This window comes from Bos indicus, chromosome 2 (assembly GCF_029378745.1).
Source record: "Bos indicus isolate NIAB-ARS_2022 breed Sahiwal x Tharparkar chromosome 2, NIAB-ARS_B.indTharparkar_mat_pri_1.0, whole genome shotgun sequence".
NCBI lineage: Eukaryota > Metazoa > Chordata > Mammalia > Artiodactyla > Bovidae > Bos > Bos indicus.
This window is the reverse complement of record NC_091761.1, coordinates 13,457,358-13,479,202: the sequence shown is the minus strand read 5'-3', so window position 1 is coordinate 13,479,202 and position 21,845 is coordinate 13,457,358. Positions and strand designations below refer to the sequence as shown.

General features: G+C 37.9%; 1 protein-coding gene across 2 annotated transcripts; it reads left to right on the top strand.

Annotated features, from left to right (window-relative positions):
- Window positions 1-5,005: 5,005 nt before the first annotated feature.
- On the top strand, window positions 5,006-21,845 carry DUSP19 (dual specificity phosphatase 19). Of its 2 annotated transcripts, none has more exons than XM_019969713.2 (4): window positions 5,006-5,427; window positions 11,047-11,093; window positions 14,463-14,497; window positions 19,813-19,948. In XM_019969713.2, the coding sequence occupies exons 1-3, from the start codon at window positions 5,202-5,204 to the stop codon at window positions 14,493-14,495; spliced, it is 306 nt and encodes a 101-aa protein (XP_019825272.1). In that variant the 5' UTR covers window positions 5,006-5,201; the 3' UTR covers window positions 14,496-14,497; window positions 19,813-19,948. The 2 variants fall into 2 exon arrangements, with proteins under 2 accessions (XP_019825272.1, XP_019825262.2); XM_019969703.2 differs by having other exon boundaries at window positions 5,007-5,427; window positions 14,345-14,497; window positions 19,813-21,845.

Sequence of the window (21,845 nt, the reverse complement as noted above, 5' to 3'; positions counted from 1 at the left end):
TGGGAGGGATTGGGGGCAGGAGGAGAAGGGGACGACAGAGGATGAGATGGCTGGATGGCATCACTGACTCGATGGACGTGAGTCTGAGTGAACTCCGGGGGTTGGTGATGGACAGGGAGGCCTGGCATACTGAGATTCATGGGGTTGCAAAGAGTCGGACACAACTGAGTGACTGAACTGGACTGAACTAAAGCTGATTACTCCAAAATTTCCATCTCCAGCAGAGATCTCTTCTATGAAGTCCAGATTCACATGTGTGGCTTCCCACTTGACATTTCCATTTGGTAGAGTAATAGGCATATTAAACTAACATGGCCCAAAATGAACTTTTCATCTCCACACCATTCCTTTCTTGGTAAATGGCAGATCTACTTTTCAGTTGCTTAGGCCGAAAAACTTTAAAATTATCCTAATCTTTCCCGTATCAGTCTACTAATAAAGTCTCTTGGCTCAGCTCTCATATATATCTAGCATCTGACTGTGTCTTCCCTCCCCATCTACAGCCATTCTAGCCTTAGTAACTGTTGTCTTCCATCTGAGTCATTATAACAGCCTCCTAACAAATCTCCCTGCTTCCATGTTGCCCCTACTCCTCCTCATAGCCGCCACAAAGATCATCCTTTTACAGCACAAGCTAGCATGTCACTTTATCACAGACTAGGTCCCTGGAAGCAGATTGAGGCAGTGTTTACCATGCAGGACTTTTAAAAGGAGTGCTTTTGGGATCAACATTTGTAGAAGGGAGTGGAAGGATCAGGCTTCAGCAGAAGTCAGTAGGTTATGCAGGCCCAGTGATAGTCTTGGCCAACCACATGTCGGTCTTTCCAGCCGGAAGAGCTCTTCAAAGTTGTCTCAAGTTGGGCTAAGATAGCCAGGTCTTTATGTTCCCTCATCAGTCAGTCTTGGCTGTGCTCTGTTCCATGAAGGCTACAAGCTCAGGCAAGGCAGCCCTCTGTAGCCAAGGCAGTCCTGAAGGCGTCATTACCAGTCAGCCAGTAGCACTTCCAGACAGCAGGTACTCACTGAAGGGGAATTTGAGTAGTATAACGCAGGTTCCGCCACTCCTCTGTTCTCTCTTGTGGCTCTCCGTCTCATTCAGAATCAGATCCAAAGTCTTCGCTATTTCTTTCTACCCTCCTCTCCTCTTTCAACGTTTCTCTTCATTCACTCTCTAAAGCCACACTTGCCACCTGGCAATTCCTTAAACTTCTCATCAGTACACTCCTGTCTTGGTACTTGTTCCTTCTACCTGCAGAGCTCTTCAATTAGGTATCTACAGGGCTAGCTCCTGCACTTCATTCAAGTCTCTACTCAAATTTCACTTTATCAGAGGAGCATTCTTTCACCAACCTGTAGCAAATAGCACACCACCCTTTCCTTCTGTTACCTTATTTCACTTAGTTTCTCTTTTTAACTCTTATTTCATAACCCAACATAGTTATAGTTTATTTATTTATTATCTGTCCATCTGCTCCCTCCATTTGGAAATGAGTTCCATAAAACAGGGGACTTTGTTTTTATTTATTGCTGTATTCCCATGGACCACAACAGTGCCTCGCACATTGTAACTGCTCGATAAATATTTATTAACACAGTTACTTGAGGGGCAGTGCAGTATTCCATAGTAAACAAGACCTAAGGCATTGGACTGAAACAAACCTAAATTTTACTTGTGGGTCTAAACTTATGATCTGGGAAATGTAGGATAAGTTATTTGCAATCTCTGCATTTGAGCTCCCTCAGCTGTAAAATGTGGGTAATTATAATACAATGGCTACATAATAAATTTGGGGTGAGTCAAATGGGATAAGGTGTGTAAAATACCTGACATACAATATTAAGAATTTAAAAGTTGCTTATAAGCACAGGACCTAGCATCTAGTGTGCTCAATACTTGGTATTTTTTTAAAACACTTCATGATAAATACATGGAATAATATGTGGTCAGAGTAGTTTTTGATAAACACATACTTGTTTCAGTTCAGTTCAGTTCAGTCGCTCAGTCGTGTCCGACTCTTTGCGACCCCATGAACTGCGGCACGCCAGGCCTCCCTGTCCATCTCCAACTCCCGAGTTCACCCAAACTCACGTCCATCGAGTCAGTGATGCCATCCAGCCATCTCATCCTCTGTCGTCTCCTTCTTCTCCTGCCCCCAATCCCTCCCAGCATCAGAGTCTTTTCCAATGAGTCAACTCTTTGCATGAGGTGGCCAAAGTACTGGAGTTTCAGCCTCAGCATCAGTCTTTCCAATGAACACCCAGGACTGATCTCCTTTAGAATAGACTGGTTGGATCTCCTAGCAATCCAAGGGACTCTCAAGAGTCTTCTCCAACACCACAGTTTAAAAGCATCAATTCTTCGGTGCTCAGCTTTCTTCACAGTCCAACTCTCACATCCATACATGGCCACTGGAAAAACCATAGCCTTGACTAGACAGACCTTTGTTGGCAAAGTAATGTCTTTTCAATATGCTATCTAGGTTGGTCATAACTTTCCTTCCAAGGAGTAAGCGTCTTTCAATTTCATGGCTACAATCACCATCTGCAGTGATTTTGGAGGCCAAAAAAATGAAGTCTGACAGTGTTTCCACTGTTTCCCCATCTATTTCCCATGAAGCGATGGGACCAGATGCCATGATCTTTGTTTTCTGAATGTTGAGCTTTAAGCCAGCTTTTCCACTCTCCTCTTTCACTTTCATCAACAGGCTTTTTAGTTCCTCTTCATTTTCTGCCATAAGGGTGGTGTCATCTGCATATCTGAGGTTATTGCTATTTCTCCCGGCAATCTTGATTCCAGCTTGTGTTTCTTCCAGTCCAGCATTTCTCATGATGTACTCTGCATATAAGATAAATAAGCAGGGTGACAATATACAGCCTTGACGTACTCCTTTTCCTATTTGGAAACAGTCTGTTGTTCCATGTCCACTTCTAACTGTTGCTTCCAGACCTGCATATAGGTTTCTCAAGAGGCAGGTCAGGTGGTCTGGTATTCCCATGTCTTTCAGAATTTTCCACAGTTTATTGTGATCCACACAGTCAAAGGCTTTGGCATAGTCAATAAAGCAGAAATAGATGTTTTTCTGGAACTCTCTTGCTTTTTTGATGATCCAAGGAATGTTGGCAATTTGATCTCTGGTTCCTCTGCCTTTTCTAAAACCAGCTTGAACATCTGGAAGTTCACGGTTCATGTATTGCTGAAGCCTGGCTTGGAGAATTTTGAGCATTACTTTACTAGCGTATGAGATGACTGCAATTGTGCGGTAGTTTGAGCATTTTTTGGCATTGCCTTTCCTTGGGATTGGAATGAAAACTGACCTTTTCCAGTCCTGTGGCCACTGCTGAGTTTTCCAAATTTGCTGGCATATTGAGTGCAGCACTTTCACAGCATCATCTTTCAGGATTTGAAATAACTCAACTGGAATTCCATCACCTCCACTAGCTTTGTTCATAGTGATGCTTTCTAAGGCCCACTTGACTTCACATTCCAGGATGTCTGGCTCTAGCTGAGTGATCACACCATCGTGATTATCTGGGTCGTGAAGATCTTTTTTGTACAGTTCTTTTGTGTATTCTTGCCACCTCTTCTTAATATCTTCTGCTTCTGTTAGGTCCATATCATTTCTGTCCTTTATTGTGCCCATCTTTGCATGAAATGTTCCCTTGGTATCTCTAATTTTCTTGGAGAGATCTCTAGTCTTTCCCATTCTGTTGTTTTCCTCTATTTCTTTGCATTAATCGCTGAGGAAGGCTTTCTTATCTCTCCTTGCTATTCTTTGGAACTCTGCATTCAGATGCTTATATCTTTCTTTTTCTCCTTTGCTTGTTTAAATGATGCTAAAAAGTTCTTGAGTTTTTCATGTTAGAGTGCTGGGTAGCTAGCTGGGGCTAATATCTCACTCTTGTTAATAGGGAGAAATTTGGTTTAAATCAATCTCAACAACAACAAAAATTTCAATATTTGGTGTTGTGAATAAGTGGTCTTTAAGCGCAACTTTGTCACTTTATACATAAATTTATACGCTATGTCTAAGTCCATTCAAAGTTGCGTTGTCTTTTAGGTGGGCTGAGCAAAGTTTCTATTTAAAGGAATCGGGATTTCTTGAGAAAAACGAATCATTCTTTTGTAATCCATTCTGTATTATCAGAATATAATATATTCTAATTCTCTATATATAATATAGAGAATTCTAATTCTATATATAATTCTATTGTTAGAATATTCTATATTATTAGAATAATGATTCTAATTAAAGAATCATGCTATAATTATTGTTTTGTAAACGTGGATATTTGCATCACCACTTTCTGAAACTACGTATGAAAAGACTGTTGCAATACTTCTTATAAAGAGTGTATATTTATTGCCTGAAGGCTTCTTCAGCAGTTTTACTGATAATGAAAATGCAGGCGAGAAGTCAGGGGGAAAATGTATTAAGCTCTTGTTTATCTTGTTTATATACAATTAAATAATTAAAAAGAAAAAATTACATTTGCAAATTTTATTTAAATTATTACTCGTCTACCAACAGTTTTTCTTTTTTCTTTTTTTTAAATCGAGTAAATGTTCCTCTTGGCAGTAACAGCAGAAAGAAAAGGTGTGAACACAGAAAGCAAAGACTAATTTTTAACGTCTTCTGTAGCCCCCCGGCGGAGAAGGCAATGGCAGCCCACTCCAGTACTCTTGCCTGGAAAATCCCATGGACCGAGGAGCCTGGTAGGCTGAAGTCCATGGGGTCGCTAAGAGTCGGACACGACTGAGCGACTTCACTTTCGCTTTTCACTTTCATGCATTGGAGAAGGAAATGACAACCCAGTCCCGTGTTCTTGCCTGGAGAATCCCAGGGACGGGGGAGCCTGGTGGGCTGTCATCTATGGGGTCGCACGGAGTCGGACACTACTGAAGCGATTTAGCAGCAGCAGCAGCTGCAGGGATAGCATTGTTTTCCGCTAAACAGGAAGGAGAAACAGCATCCAATCGGCGTGCCTTTCTCAATGGCCAATCAAACTTCTCCTTACATTGCGGCGCTGGGAAAAACGGAGCCAGGCTTTCTTGTCTCCAGGCGAGTGTCAGCTGGTGTTACCTGCCGGGCCGTGTGCCCATGAGGTTGTTTTTGTTACCTGAACACTAAGGGACTTTAAGTTCGGTCCATCACTGTGCTAGTTGGATTTGCTTGTATTTGTTCCTAGCCACTGCTCAGGTAATGCACTCCCTTAACCAGGAAATTAAGGCATTCTCCCGGAATAATCTCAGGAAGCAGTGCACCAGGGTGACAACGCTGACTGGAAAGAAAATTATAGAAACATGGAAAGATGCCAGAATTCATGTTGTGGAAGAAGTAGAGCCAAGCGGCGGGGGAGGTTGTGGCTATGTGCAGGACCTTAGCTTGGACTTGAAAGTTGGTGTTATTAAGCCATGGTTGCTCCTGGGTGAGTATATTTGATTTGCCGCTAAATCGTTGAGTTCTTTTAACCATATTACTTCTCATTTTTCTTCCTAGTATATAGTAGTCTGTTCTATCAGCCAAAAGTGCCAGAAAATTGAAATGTTTCCTTTTCTGGATTGGGAACTTCCCCTAGCTGCCTGGGACTGTTTCTGCCACACTATGAACCTAAGAGGCATGGATTCTAGTAGCACATAGCACCTGGTATTTGAATTTTAGAAAAGCGTCTTTCCTGTTTTTCTAACTTGTCTGGAGGACAACACATTGATGGTGTACTTTATTGGATTATGAAAGGATATAGCCGTAAAAGATTATCCAAGTAAAACTAATGCTTTTATTAGGCAAGACTACAAGTGATGAGGGTTAAAGTTGTAGAAAAGTTAATGCTTGAAGAGACAAGTGCTTGTTTGCCTGCCCTGGGGTTGCAGCTATATGGAGTGCATGCCTCCTGTGGCCACATCTATTCTTGGTGTCTGTTTTTGGACTGTTAAGAAGGTGGATTGTTACTTTATAGCTAGGAGTCTGATGGTTTATGGTTTCTTGTATTCTGAGAAATAGAGATTCCCTGCACAATGCATAATTTACAAATAGCAAATGAAGCACAGATATGAATGTGCAAACTTGCCACAAATATGATGCAGTGTTCTTAAAAAATAGTCAACAGTGTTTTAAGTAGGTTTGAATAATTTTTCATTTATGAATAAAGAAATTAAGACTTGGAAAAATCAATGATTTTTCAATATTTATATAGCCAAGCCTCTCTTGTGTAAAAAGAACACTGAATTGGGAGTCAGAAATAGCCAGTGAGATGCTGTGTGATGTGCACACTCCTTTTAAAAGCTCTGTGAAACAGAGATCATCAGCTCCATTTTTCAGATTGGAATTGAACTTAACAATTCGTTAAATAACTTGCACAGCTCAAGTCTGGTAACACTCCTGCTCTCCATCATTAACGTATACTGCCTCAGAGAGTCCAGGCTTTCAGCCTCACTCTTCCTACTCTACTTGTAGTAGATGAGCTAGTGCAAGTTATTAATTCTCTCTAGTCCTCCAAGAACGGAGAAGACAATGGCACCCCACTCCAGTACTCTTGCCTGGAAAATCCCATGGACGGAGGAGCCTGGTAGGCTGAAGTCCATGGGGTCCCGAAGAGTCGGACACGACTGAGCGACTTCACTTTTACTTTTCACTTTCACGCATTGGAGAACTCAATGGCAACTTGCCCACTCCAGCGTTCTTGCCCCGAGAATCCCAGGAAGGGCGGAGCCTGGTGGGCTGCTTTCTATGGGGTCGCGCAGAGTCAGACACGACCAAAGTGACTTAACAGCAGCAGCAGCAGCAGCAGCAGTCCTCCAAGAAACCATCTGTAAAGCTGAAGTAAGGATATCTGCTTATCTTATAGGGTTGTCCTAAAGTTGTTGCAAAAGTTTTTTGAAACATATCAGTTGCAGTATACATTTGAGTTATTTATTGTAGTATGTATTGTGTGCATTGTTACATGCTGCTGCTGCTGCTAGGTCGCGTCAGTCGTGTCCAACTCTGTGCGACCCCATAGACGGCAGCCCACCAGGCTCCCCCGTTCCTGGGATTCTCCAGGCAAGAACACTGGACTGGGTTGCCATTTCCTTCTCCAATGCATGAAAGTGAAGTCGCTCAGTCGTGTCTGACCGTCAGCGACCCCATGGACTGTAGCCCACCAGGCTCCTCCATCCATGGGATTTTCCAGGCAAGAGTACTGGAGTGGGGTGCCATTGCCTTCGACCTAGCTTTAAATTTACCAAATAAATATGTCCAGTTAGTTTCTGCAGCGAAGTGAAAAATTTAGTGGGTCATTTAGTCTGAAAATTTCACCCAGGATTTGCACACTGTTTCTAGGAAAGGAAATACATCCAGGCACATTTTTTTGGTTATTTGGCTTCTATTGTAGTAATAATGGTTTAAAATAATTATGGTAGAATTTAAAAATATCATTCACTCTTTCAGAGTCTTCATGAACTTTGCTTATTTTTTAAATCTAGACTTATCCAAAGTGGGCTAACAAGGTAGTATTCTAAGTTCATTGGAACCTTACCAGGATCTTGAATGAGTGGTGGGAGGGACTTCTGAAACTAGTCCTTACATGGTCTCCTCTTTGGATCAGGACATGAGATATTTTCATCAGGTACAACCTCCTTTCTTGGGAGAAGGAGATGGTTACAAGAGAGGGAGATGGTTACAAATAACTTATTACTGAGGGACCTATGGATGGTTACATTTAAAGTTTTTCCAGGTGAATGATACAGGGGTTGTTTCTAGGTTGCTTCAAAAAACTTCCCTATCTCTACAAAGCAGCACAGCTCCCACCTGGCACTACATGAAATTAAATATTGTTTTGGATGATGGATAAAGAAGGTGGAAAGCTGTACAAATATGATCTGTCCTTTTCAGTTTGCTCATAAATTCACCCAAGCTCCTGCATTTCAAAAATCTTACATAGGCCCTTGAAATACCTAACAGGTTGATAAAAGATCATAGTTAGTATTTTTGTCCTTGGTTTTGCAAATTATATTTTTATAACAAATCTCACTAGGACTTTTCTTAAATCCAACTTGATTTGTAAAAGTGGAAAATTCCATTTCTCTTGGGTAGTTTTAAAAGGTACACTTACTTCTTACTATGTCCATCTTGTTACAAAGTCCCAAAAGATGACATTTTGAGATCTTTGCTTCAATTCTAGGTGAAAATTTGGGAATCCTTTATAAGGTTATAAGGGTTTCCCTGGTCGCTCAGATGGTTAAGAATCTACCTTCCCTGTGAGAGACCTGGTTCGATCCCTGGTTTGGGAAGATTCCCTGGAGAAGGAAATACAATCCACTCCAGTTTTCTTGCTACAGTGCATGGGGTTGCAAAGAGTTGGACATGACTGAGCAACTAACATATAAGATTATAGAGGATTTCTGATATCTAGAAAACTCAGTATTTTTAGAAGGCAGATAATACATTAAATTTGTAAAGCTATTTTGTAAAATTCTTTCATGAATTTTATTTTACCTTATCATTATAGAAATTTATGCTATTTCTATCCATTTATGAACATTCACTCCTACAAATTTCCCCAAAACATTTCTCTTTAGAATATTACTTATTTCCCTTTTCAGTAATGTAATAATATCTTTTTGGTTTGTTTCAGTAATAATTTTTTTGGTCTATTTCTGTGATGATGAAAATAGAGATTTGTAAATTAAGACATGCTGCATCAGAATTTATGCAATATTTTGTATTTTCATTAAAAACAGAAACAATTCTAGAGATCTTACATAGCCTATTTTTTATGATACATGTGATTGCAGAACACTGAACTTATTAGAAGTCCCAGCTCCAATAGCATGTAATGTGCTTTCTAAATCAGTTACTTCATCTGTAATATTTCCATAATAATTTTTGGCCAGGGTCACGAATATTATTGGGTTGTGTCAATGTAAAATATGACTGTACATTATTATTAAACTTATTTCTTTAGTTGTAGTCCTATTCATCAACTTCTTTTCTGTTATTTAAAATTACCATACAGTTAAAATTGATTTGCTATTCAGTTCTATTAAATTTAACACAATCATAGATTCATGTTGCCACTGTTAAAATCATAAAATTCTTAAAATTGATATTTGTTTTAAAATGTTAATTAAGGTAGTTTATAAAAGGATACATTCTACTTTTTCAAAACAAAGGTTTAAATAACACATTGTTACAATGATTTAGAGTATTTCTTTTAATAATAAGTGTTTTTCCAACAAAAGCTTAATGAAAGACTGCAATACAAAGCAACCATTTAATTTGGAGAAAAGCTAATGTTTATATCTAGAATTTAGAGAGAAGTAACATGAACTGAATACTGCCAAGTATTAGATGAAACACACAGGACAATTACCCAAAGTCCATTTGTACTGACTAAAATTATCCTGCCACACTCTTAACACTCTTCTTGTGTTTGAAGAGTCAGTTGCTTTGGTCTCAAGAACACTAAATTTGAATCAATATATTCATTGTCTGGAAATCATTTTCAAAATGTAACAACCAACTCTGGAAAATGACTAACTCATTCTGTGTGGGGTGTATATGTATTTAATGGAAATAATGAAAATATCCAGCTTCAAGAAATACAATAATGACAGTTGAGGCTAGAAAAGAAAAGAGTTTCATTCATGCATGTTTCTTTCTTTTCTTGTCTTTTTTCTATTGTAAGAAATAGAGTGGAATTATTATTTAAAAGATGACATGCATATAAAACCACCAAATTTCAGTTAACTTACTTGAATCCATTTTTCCTCCTGGAGATGAATAGGACTTCCTACAGAAAACTGAGAAATTATTTTTAAATTATGAGGTACTTCAAATGTGTAAAAAATTACAGACTATAGCAATTATATATCTACCATTAACAAATGTTAATATTTTGATAGGCTAAGTTTTCAGTAGAATAAAGTTGAATATAGATTCAGTAAGCAGCCTGTGAGCTTTGTATTACCAAGAGAATATTGGCCAACCAGCATATTGCTGACCTTCCAGCTACCTAAAATCACATGGTGGAAGCTGGCAGATTTCCCAGACAGTTAAAGTGAAAAAAATGTTTTCTATAGAAATGGAACCTAATTCAGGAAAGTAAAATACTTGAAAACTTTAAATAATAAATGCCCTATTTTTTCAGTTGTGTAACTCATTTTATTTTAACTAGTTATTCTCCTGTATAAACTTGCTTATTAACTAGAGTCATTTTTCAAATGTAGGAGATCTGGAAAGCCAACTTTCACAGGGAGCAACTGGAAAAGGGTACAGCCCTAGCTGTGCATGGAGCGTGGGTGGAACTCTGTAGACCAGCAGTGTTTGCTCTAAGCTACTGAGTGTTCCCGGACGAGCTGGCACTAAAGCATTTTGTGGATGTCTTTTTTAATATTCTTTTCTTCAGTTACAAAAGAAATAGATACTGTAAAAAGTACACGTGAGCATGAAGAAAAAAGTCACCTATAATCTTACTGTAACATTTTGTTCTATATACTTCTTGCCCATTTTTAAGCATATACATCGTTTTTATTTTTACAGAAATGATTGATGTTTTGTAACCTGCTTTTATCACCTAATATATTGAAAATATATTTCCATGCAATAAATATTCTTCTACATTTCTCATTTCAAAGGGCCGTATATATTTTCATGGGATATTCATCAAAAATATTCATCCTGTAAATACTTTTGGACTCTGAAATCCCACTTCTAGGAATTTTTCCTAAAAGTTCTGGATATTGCAAAGATTAGCTATTAGGATGTTCTTCACAATATTGTTGGTAATACAAAATAAACCCCACAAAAACAAAACAAACAAAAATCCACCCAAACCCAATGCCCAATTTTTCTAGGAACAATTCCTTGAAGTGGGATTTCAGAGTCCAAAAGTATTTACAGGATGAATATTTTTTGATGAATATTCCTGAATTATCTTTCAAAGAGTTGGACTCAGGTCCTCCCAAGGTGTATTTCTTAAAATAATAACCAACACAATTGTTACAAACTTCAGATTAAAAGTCAGGATAATTGTTTTTATGTTCAAGGTGATGTGATTTATTTCTTATAGGGTCACAAGATGCTGCTCATGATCTGGATACTTTGAAAAGACTCAAGGTAAGAAGAAATGCATCAGGAGTGTTCCAAGTTATTTACTGCAGCACTGTTTATAATAGCAAATTATTGAAAGCAACCCACATTTCCATTAGTAGGGAATTGGTTAAATGAACAACGACAGAATGCTATATAGCTTTTAAAAAACACACACAACAGTCTTTAAATACTGATATGAAAGGATCTGAAGGACATTTTTAAACGGGGTCAAAAATCCCCACAGTGTTGCCCTTGTGTAAGAAAGAGAGTAAATAAAATATTTGATATAAATATCTGTCTTATAAGATATAAATATCTTTTAAAAATACCCTAAAAGAATGTATAAGAAATGGATAAAAGTAGTTACCATATAGGTGGGCGATAATGGAGTGGAGGACAGGTTGAAGAGCAAGACCTCTTAATTTTTTAAATAAGGTTTTGATTTTTGAATGACTTCAAAAAATAAAATTTTGATATTGCCTAGATGTGAGGTTTAAGTGAGTTAACCTGAGTGCTTATCACATACTAAGTACGCAGTGAAGGGGCTGTACTTATTATCTCTATTTTAAAGGGCATCCCAAGGTCAACCATTTAAAGGACTTCTGAAACTTCATTTTGGAAGTATGCTTGATTACTGGAAAGGTTTTAGGTTAGGTCCCCACCACCACATCTTGGGCTTCCCTCGTGGCTCAGATGGCAAAGAATCTGCTGCAGTGCAGGAGACCTGGGTTTGATCCCTGGGTTGGAAGATCCTGTGGTGGAGGGCATGGCAACCCACTCTAGTATTCTTGCCTGTAGAAGTCTATGGACAGTGGAGTCTGGCAGGCTACAGTCCATGGGGTTGCAAAGACTGGGACATGACTGGTGGACTTCCAGCACCACCACCATGACCTGTGACTTGGTACAGTTCTTTTCAAGCAGGATCATTGAATCAATACACATATGAATTGCATTTCCAAGCAGCTAAACTACCTAGACATTGGATAGTTTAATAGCCCACAATATTTGTAAAGCAGTTTTACCTTTCAGCATGTTTCCCCAAGATTCTCATTTTGTCATCTTCATAATCCTGTGATAGATAGGAAAGCTGTATAGATACAGATATATTCTGTAAGTGGTCAGGCCTCATTTTTGATCTTTGGGGGATGTAGAATATAGTTCTAAAGACAGGGCAAACACATCAGTATCATACAACGTTGGAAAATCTATTACGTAATTAAAGGCAGAGTCATACAGCCCTGGCCAGAGGTACTCTTGGAGTGGGAGGGTAACTTGACATAGCCTGAGAGGCCTTCACCAGGGAAAGCAGAAGGATGTTTCAGACAGTATCTTCTAAAAATGTTCTTCCCTTCTGTCTAGAATTCTCCCATCTCTCCTCTTGAGCAGATTAGAGGTTTTTTTCTGTTGTTTTCCTCCACGAGGCAGTTAGGTTTGTAAATAGCTTATGGCCCTCTCTTCATGAGGTCTAGTTGCCTGAATATCTTAATCAATACTCTGGGCTGTGGACCACAGAAACCTGAGCAAGGAAGGAGAATGCATTTGATGATCTTAGGGTGGGGGGACGAGGGTGGGGGGACGAGGGCGGGGAGAGCTCTTTGGAACCTGGGAGGAGAGTGGCTGTGCCAGAGAATAGAAGGCCACCCGCTGGCACACGGCCCCTCTCTGCACATCTGCTCTTCTCATTTGGAAGCAGGGATCTGTCAGCTTCTCAGAACACTTAACACAAAATGGCTGTCTTAAAGCTCTTGAGTTTATGGATTATTCTGTCTCGTACACCTTTTTCTGAATTTCTTAAATCAGTCTGGCTTAAGTCAGGTATCCACCAGAATCCAATTCGCTGTGTTGGGGGAAGGAGCAAGGCACTGTCAGAGCCACACCTGTGAGGATAATGGGGGCAGGAAAGGCAGAATCTGATCCATTTAGCCTTTGGATTCTATTAACAAACTTCCCACATGGCTTCTTCCATTTGCTTGGTGGACTCCAGGAAAGGAGCTTGAATGCGTAGATGGAGGAGGAGGTTGCTCACATGTGCCATTTGAAAGCAAATCTTTCACGACCATCCCACCTTTCAACCAGACTAATTCATCAGAATTTCTGGGTTTGAGACCCTGTGGCATTGGTGCTTTTTAAAACCTCACTGAGTGAGCAATCACCTTGAAACCAAACCCAGCGCCCTGTGGTGTGACTTGCCGTCCAAGTCCAGAAGCAGCAAGAGAATCCAGAACTCAGGGTGTGCCTATTGAACTTTTAAAAAGCTCACTGGATAGTTCTAGTGTGTAGCCACACTTGAGAACAACTGTACTTACAAAGAATACAAAAAAAAAGTAGGGAAATAATTATTGAGAGGGAAGTTACTGCTACTAATGCAAGTCCCTTACTTTAATTTTTTTATGGACATTAATTGATTTATTCAATGGATATTTTAAGTAGTTTCTGTGTGAAGTTTCCTGTTCACTCACAATGCTTACTTATAAAAGTGAGTAGGCTAAATATGGTCCCTACCCTGGTGGAGTTTCCAGTACAATGTGGGAGACGAACTCTCGGTGATAAGGGCTATTGTAAGGCGCATAGAGGGTACTGTAGGAGTATACGGGCTTCCCTGGAGGCTCAGTGTTAAAGAACCTGCCTGCCAAGCAGATGTGGGTTTGATCCCTGGGTTGGGAAGATCCCCTAGAGAAGGAAATGGCAACCCACTCCAGTCTTCTTGTCTGGGACATCCCATGAACAGAGGAGCCTGGTGGGCTACAGTCCATAGGGGTCACAAGAGTCAGACATGACATGGCGACTGAACAACGGTAACAGCAAATATGAGTGTGTAGAAATAGCACTTCTGGTAAGGGAGGAGGCAGGCAGAGAAGGCTCCCTGAAGGACGTGTTATTCAAGTGTTCATGTGTTCAGTCGTGTCTGACTTTTGTGTGAGTCCTTGGACTGTCGCCCAGCAGACTCCTCTGTCCATGGAATTTTCCAGGCAGGAATACTGGAGTGGGTTGCCATTTCCTCCTCCAGGGGATCTTCTTGACCCAGGGATCGAACCTACGTCTCTGGCATTTCCTTCATTGCAGGCAGATTCTTTACCACTGAGCCACCTGGGAAGCCCAAGTGAGTCATGCTTAACTTATGTGTTGTTACAGATCTCAACATCTCAATTTAATTAACCTAATTAATTAACCTAAGTAACCTAATTAGGTTTAATTTTATTTAAACATAATTTTTGAGGTTTAATTAACCTAATTCATGTGAAATTTTTTAAATTATCTTTTTTTTCTCTTTTAAGGTGACTCATATTCTCAATGTTGCATATGGAGTTGAAAATGCTTTCCTCAATGACTTTATATATAAGAATATTTCTATATTGGATCTGCCTGAGACCAATATCCTGTCTTATTTTCCAGAATGTTTTGAATTTATTGAAGAAGCAAAAATGAAGGTAAGTTTGGTACTGATTCACAGTTCCTCAAGAACAGAAATTTTAAAATATTGGTCCATTATCCACTTCTTTCTGTAATGAATATGTAAGAACTATTATGAAATTTCCCTTTCAACAATATTTCATTAATTCCTTTAATTATTCAGTCCTCCAGTTGCTCTTCTTCCAATGATGTACTTATTTTTATTTTCTTGCATTTATTTACTATTACTGTTTTGACTGCATTGGGTCATGACTGTGGCATAGGGTTCTTTCTTGCAGCCTGTGGGCTTCCCTCTAGCTGTGGCACTTGGGCTCCAGAGTGCTTGGCTCTGTAGTTGTGTGCAGACTCCAGAGCGCATATGCTCTGTGTTTTGTGGCACTCAGACTCTCTAGTTGAGGAGCACAGGCTCAGTAGTTGTGGCACCTGGGCTTCGTGGCCCCACAGCACGTGGGATCTTTGTTGTAGCCGGGGATCGAACCCACATCCCCTTCACTGGAAGGCAGATTCTTAACTACTGGACCACCAGGGAAGCCCCTATTTTTTAACTTTGATTTCTCATCTTCCTATGCCTTCCTAAGAAATGTTAGGATTTAAAATTTTCTGCTCAACTGGGTTGGCCAAAAAGTTTGTTTGGGTTTTTCTGTAACATCTTACAGAAGAATCCGAATGACCTTTTTGGCCAGCCCGATGCTAAGGTTCCTTTTGATCGTCTCTCACTATCTGCCCTCTGACCACTTTGCAAGGTAATCAGGTGAACTATGGAACAGAGGCTGCTCTGGTCCTTAGTGTGTTTATGAAGATGAATATCACCAAGATTGTTTGAAAATGCTGATCAATAGCTGTCCATTGGTTCTCTGACTTGAGAAGACCCACAGAAAATACAATACTTTAATCTTGGTACTAGATCCAAGGGAACACTCTGACAGGCAGGGCTTCTAGGTTGGCTTTACCAATTATTATGCCTTGACATTGTATCATTTTTAGTCAATATATAATTCTTATAAAATTTATGTGAGATAAATAGATGGGAATGTAGAAGCTCTTATAGAGAAAAGTTAACTGTCATGGAGCACTTGGCAATAAACAATAGTTAACATTATAGCTTAATTAAATTCTAATGATTTTCCTTCTACCTTATCTCCTTGCCTTTCTCTGTTTCTTCCTTTCATTTAGTAATATTTATTGAGTGCCTTATGTGCCCAACACTGTTCTAGATACCTTCCTCTAGATTGCTGGAAAAATATTGAACTATTCAACCTTATTTAATAGTAGATATTTGGATAAAAAAAAAAGGAAGAGGTTTTCTAATTCAAAGCCTGATATTGGCCACTCTTTTAGCTTGTGAAAAATTATATAGATCCTAGATTGTCATATGCCAGTGTACCAGCTAATAGTGTTAGGAATAAAAGTGATAATGTTTCTGTATTAGCTGCTTTTCTAAGGAGATGTATAATATGCCTTAGATGGTAATGGAAAAATGTAAACGTTATTCATACTTATATTCATATTAGACATATTAGACATGTCATATTAGACATTAAACATATACATGTTTCAAGTAAAAAGGGAAAGGGATAATAGTTAATTAAAGTGGTCCTTAGTTTGGGTTTCTCACAAAACAGAACCTGAGGCAAGGATTTAGAGCTGATGCTTCATTTGAGAGGTGCAGTCCCTAGGCAGTGAGAGTGAGAAGAAAGGGAAGTGATTCAGAAAAGGATGAGAAGCAATGTAAGATGATGTTTTTACCCTGCTGAGCACGGCTTCACAATGAGCTGATAGCAAAATAGCTGGTTCCTTGGCAAGGTGGTACCCAAGATGTCCCCAGGCAGGGAATCCAAAGACACTGCACCTCAATACAGATTTTGGGAAAGAGAGAATTAAGAGAGAGAATTTACCTGCCTGGCTCTCTGTCAGCTCCTGTTTCCCATTGGTCAGAGTTTACGCATGGAGAGGTAAATACCCCCACAATTCCAGGTTACAGCACCCAGCTTTTTCAGCAGCCACCTTGAAGCCCTGTGGTGTGACTTGCCATCCAAGTTCAGAAGCAGCAAGCGAATCCAGAACTCAGGGTGTACCGGTCTATGCAGAGACTGGCATGGGGGAAGAGCCAGTTATTCTTAGGCAAGCAGAACTCAGTAGGCCTACGGGAAATAGTCAGCCACAGAGGTGGCAGCTGAGGTGGAACAGCTGAGGGTCCATGAGATGATGGCATCAAGGGAATCTGAGGAGATGCCTGAAGTGTTTCTGCTGTAAGATATATCTGAATTCTGTAATATGTTCTGATTTCTCAAGCCTTATGTGTTTTACTGGAACCTTAGCCTCAGCCGTAAATTTTCTTACCCTGGAAGCTCTTTATTGTTTAGATAATGCACGTTTAACTTTAGCAAAAGAATTCTTGAATTTTCTTCATTCTATTTTTTTTTCCTAGAAGAAATCTCTTCATGATTTTGCCTGTTGTATATTCAGGCATTATTAAATGCGATTACTCTGTGAATTGCCTATTTCAGAACTCCCTTTCTAGGCCCTCGTTTGTTGTTTTCATCTTTTCACAAAAGCTGCCAAATAGGATGTCTTCCATTTCCCCATGTCTGTCCTCATTTTTCCCTGTAGTTATAAAACCCTGTTTGTTTGGTTTCTCTGTCCTTCCTGTATCTCCACCTAATGTGTTATCTGCCAGGCTTATGCCCAAAGGGACAGAAATACACATGACATGGTAGTAGTAAGATAACCTCCATAGGTTCAAGAGTTCTTTTACTTGAGTATTTACTTGATCCCCTTTTTTATGTGCAGAAGATTTTGTTTGTTAGTACGAACTGTGTATTTGATATTCCACATTTACTTCATTATTTATAAGATGTGATTTTTAAAACATGTAAGTAGTTTATAACATTGGAAAAATATAGATAAGTAAAAATTAAGATCACCCATTTTCACCAATACATATAACGACTTGTAGTATTTTAATGTATTTTTCTATATATCAAAAGACTCATTTTTTAAAAAAGATCTGAACTTGATCTGTCAAAATATATGAGTTCCTTATTCTGAGAAGATAGAAGCGATGTATATTGCTGCCTTTAAGGAGCTGGCAATCTAATTGAAAAGCTATTAATAACAACATGAGAACAAAGCAAGCTACATAAAATGGAAATACTATAATTCTTATTTGCCCATTGCAAAATAGTGATATGATTTTTTAAGAAAATGTTTTCTCAAAATGCATAACAAACTTTTTTTGCTTAGCAGACATTTATGGAATACCTACTATGTGCCAAAAATTGCACTAAGTACTAGGCATAAAAAGATGTCTTGGATATTCTTCCTGCCCTCCTCTCATGCAGAGAGACAGGCTTCTTAGAAGCCATGGTTAGCTGGACCAACGAGAGGAAAAACCCTTTTAAGCACAGGACAACAGCAAATGCAAAAGAAAAATTGCTTTATAAATTATTTAATTGTCATTACTTTGAATTCTGGAAAGGGGATATGAAACTAGTAGTTTCTTTGGAAATCCTTTCAAGGGCAGTATGATACTCAAGGAATAAGAGGTAAATAAATAAATTCAAAGGCTGTAGAAACTAACAGAAAAGTATCTGTTACATAAAGAATGTAAGAGAGAAGAAAATACTAACATTATTAAATAATAGCTAAAACTGATTACACTGTAAGACTAAAGCTAGTTTCATTTTCAAAAGCATATGTATAGATCATAAAATAGTGATAACTGATACAACGTCAGGAAACACTAAAAATTATTCTGGAGGGTATCTCTTATTAATGTTATGAGCCCAAGTTTCTTTGGAAAATCTAATTTGTTTTGCGTTAAAAGAAGTTCATTAATAGTGGGACTTCCCTGGTGATCCAGTGGCTAAGACTCCAAGCTCCCACTGCAGGGGTCCCTGGTTTGATCCCTGGTCAGGGAACTGGAGCCCACATGCCACAAGAAATGATTAAAGATACTGCCAGCTGCAAATAAGACATGATGCAACCAAATAAATAAATAAATACTATTTTTAAAAAAGAAGTTCATTAGCAGTGTCCATTGGTTACTGTAATATGATTTTAAAATGTCTTAAGTCTTATTAAGAAGAGCCATTGTACAAAGTGAAAAAAGTTCTATATATGCATAGTGAGTATTTTTGTTTTGCTTTTCTTGTGAAGAAACAATATCTGGAAATGACTCTGAAATATATAAATATAAACAATTAAAATTGTATTTTTGATAAAAGAATTTTTAAAATATTAACTAATCTTATGAATCATTTTTCTTTCTTTCTTGAAGTGAGATACATTTGCTACACTTGTTATAATAGACTTGGAAAGGAATTTTGCAACGGATTTATGCATCTAAGAACTACCTTGTAAAATAATCTAATAAGCCATGAACATAGCATTGTTGATGTATGCTTTGGGCAGAGAGTTGTCAGATTTCTTCTCCCCTTCCCTGTTCCCATGTTGTCTGTGTTGTACGAAAAGAAAAATCAAGAAATGAAGTAACTAAAATGCCTGGTTCTGCAGGGTGTGCTCACCATTCACTACGTTTCATTAAGATCATTAACTTTTAAAAGGCCTGAGATAAGCCAACCTCTATCAGTGCTGATCCATCAGATATATCACATTCATTATTAATGCAATATTACCCCCATCAGCATCGGTCTTGCACTGTGTCCCTTTTCACTTGTAAAGTATCATTTGCAAGTTACCTGAAACGTTTTGCATTTATTGACCTCATGCTGGTGTCTAAATTACCTTTTCCACTTCATGTTGTCATGAGCTATTTGAGTCAACATTTTACTGCCTCATAAGTTTAACTATATAAAATAACAGAATAAAATAGATCCAAAGGAAGAACATTTTTTCCTTACTGATCATTTTATAGATAGATTTCTAAGCCAGTGATACTAATTTCTTTATTGGAACAGTATATGTACCTAATATGTACATGAGCTTTCTGTGTAGTTTATGATTGTGGTTTTATTTATATTTCCACATATATTTTCTCTGATTTTTCTCTTATTTATGTGGCTACTAAATTACTAGACTTTTATGGGTACTTTACTAGATTACTTCAGGGTAATAAAAGATAATTTCAGAATTCCAAATATATCATCAAAGCATTTCAAACCTGGGAGGTGGGAAAAGAAGGTGTTGATTAATTGATTGATTTTTTTCCCCATTCATTCCCTACAGTGCACTGGTTTCTGATGATTGAATAAATTGAGTCAAATAAATTGATAAAGTGAATATTTTTATTTTATAGTTTTTAAATAGTATAAGATTTCAGTACAACTTTTCTTAAATAAATAATGAAGATTTTTGTTTGGTTTTATTATAGGATGGAGTGGTTCTTGTTCATTGTAATGCAGGAGTTTCCAGGGCTGCTGCAATTATAATAGGCTTCCTAATGAATTCTGAAGAAATCTCATTTACCAGTGCTTTTTCTTTGGTGAAAAATGCAAGGCCTTCCATATGTCCCAATGCTGGCTTTCTGGAGCAGCTTCGTACATATCAAGGGAGCAAAGAAAGCAATAAATGTGACAAACTACAGGAATTAGAAGAAGCAACAGTTCCTGAGTTACATTCTAGCCAATGATGGACAACTGTACTTTCTGAGTTGGTCTCTAGAGCCACCTTCCCTCCTTTTTTGGAGAGTAAACTAGTAGAAAGCTCCTTTCCTCATGCTTTTTTTTCAAGTGGAAATAGAGGTCAATTGATCGTCCTAAACTAGGGTATAAATAAATTTTTCAATTATATCATGTTTTCTTTAGTATTATAATGTGGGATTGAATGTTTTGATTTGCTAAGGGAAAATAACAATGTATTACCAATAATTGATTTCTGTAGAAAGAAAAGGTTTACATTTAACATCTATATTAAAGCTTGAAAGATTAAATTAGTTGATTAAAACTTCTGGTAGTTTCCTATGCCAGCAACTATTTCCATGAAAGAAAAAACGTGAAGTGCTATTTGATTTACTACTTCAGAAGAAGGCAAATTTCTTTGTGAAGAATTTAAGATGAAAAAACAATACCTTAAACCTCCCCAAAAAGGTAACCAAAATCTGAAGATTTATACAATACCTATGTAGTAGTTACATTATTCACAAAATTTTTATGTCCTTTTATGAACATGCACCCACTTTTCATTTTGATTTTTAAATTATATTCCATGTTTATTTTTAAACATTTTTGTGTAGCTGTGCTCTCTTACATTATTGTGAGCGTATTGTTCTTTAATTAGGTGCTAGTCTCTTACACTGTGTACGTTTTATTCTGGGTTCCTAGCATTCTGTTTTGGGATTCCATGTCATAATTTTATGAACTCCTTGAATCTGTAGGAAAGTGTTTCAAACTGAAGAATCATTTTTAAAATGTGGTCTGTTTTCTAGTTTGGTATTCTTCTTAGGGAACATATTTTTAAGGAAGGAACACTTACGGTTTTGTAAGAAATTTTGAATACATTTTTAGAAAGCCCAAAATCATTTACAATTTTATTTCTGGCCAGAGGCTTTGAATGGTTTCTTTTTTTTTTATTAAGTCTCCATGTTGGCAAGGCTAAGCTCTGTTCATTATGAATTTGCTTAAAGATATGCTTTGAATTATTCAGAATAAAATCCACTTAAAATTAATTATAATAATTAAGATGGAGTTTAAGAGCTTTCAAGTAGATTTGCATGACTTAGAAAATGTCATTGCCCTGTAGATTTTAGTAAGAAAATCCTGAGCTTTCCTTAGATACACATTAGAGAGCAAGCATTTTCCTATACATAAGTTGGAAAGTGCACATTGAACACATCTGTGCATTTGAAAAAGCAGGCTTTCTTATGCTGGCAGGAGCAAAAAGTAGAAGCGATAAATGCAGATTATGTTTTAAGATTGCTTATAGCCTGACAAGATGTCATCGTGTGCAAAGCTATGAACTTTCCATCTGTTAAGAAGCAGCCTAAGTATAATCAACCTACAGTAAGCTGTCTGAAGCCTGAAGACAGAATCCTCTTAAATATGAGACTGGTGTATAATATTGTCTTTATAGTTAATATTGCTGAGGATTTGCTGGGTAAACCTTGTCTGGTCGCATGTAAGTATTTATTTAAATACATTTTCCTTTGTTATTGTTATTTCGTTTTCAGCCATTAAATGTTGTAAACATGAAGCCTTAAATAGAACTTATTTCTTATGGATAGTCTATTTTTGTCTGTAGTTATATGTTGTTGCCTGTAGTGACCTGGTTACAGTGCAAACATGTATATTCTGGCACATCTACAGAAGGGCACTGAGCATCAGTTTTGTTTTCTTTTAAATGGTAGTAGTTTGCTGTATCTAAAATAAATCGGTGAAGGGAATCCAGTCTTTTAAATGAGGGGTATTA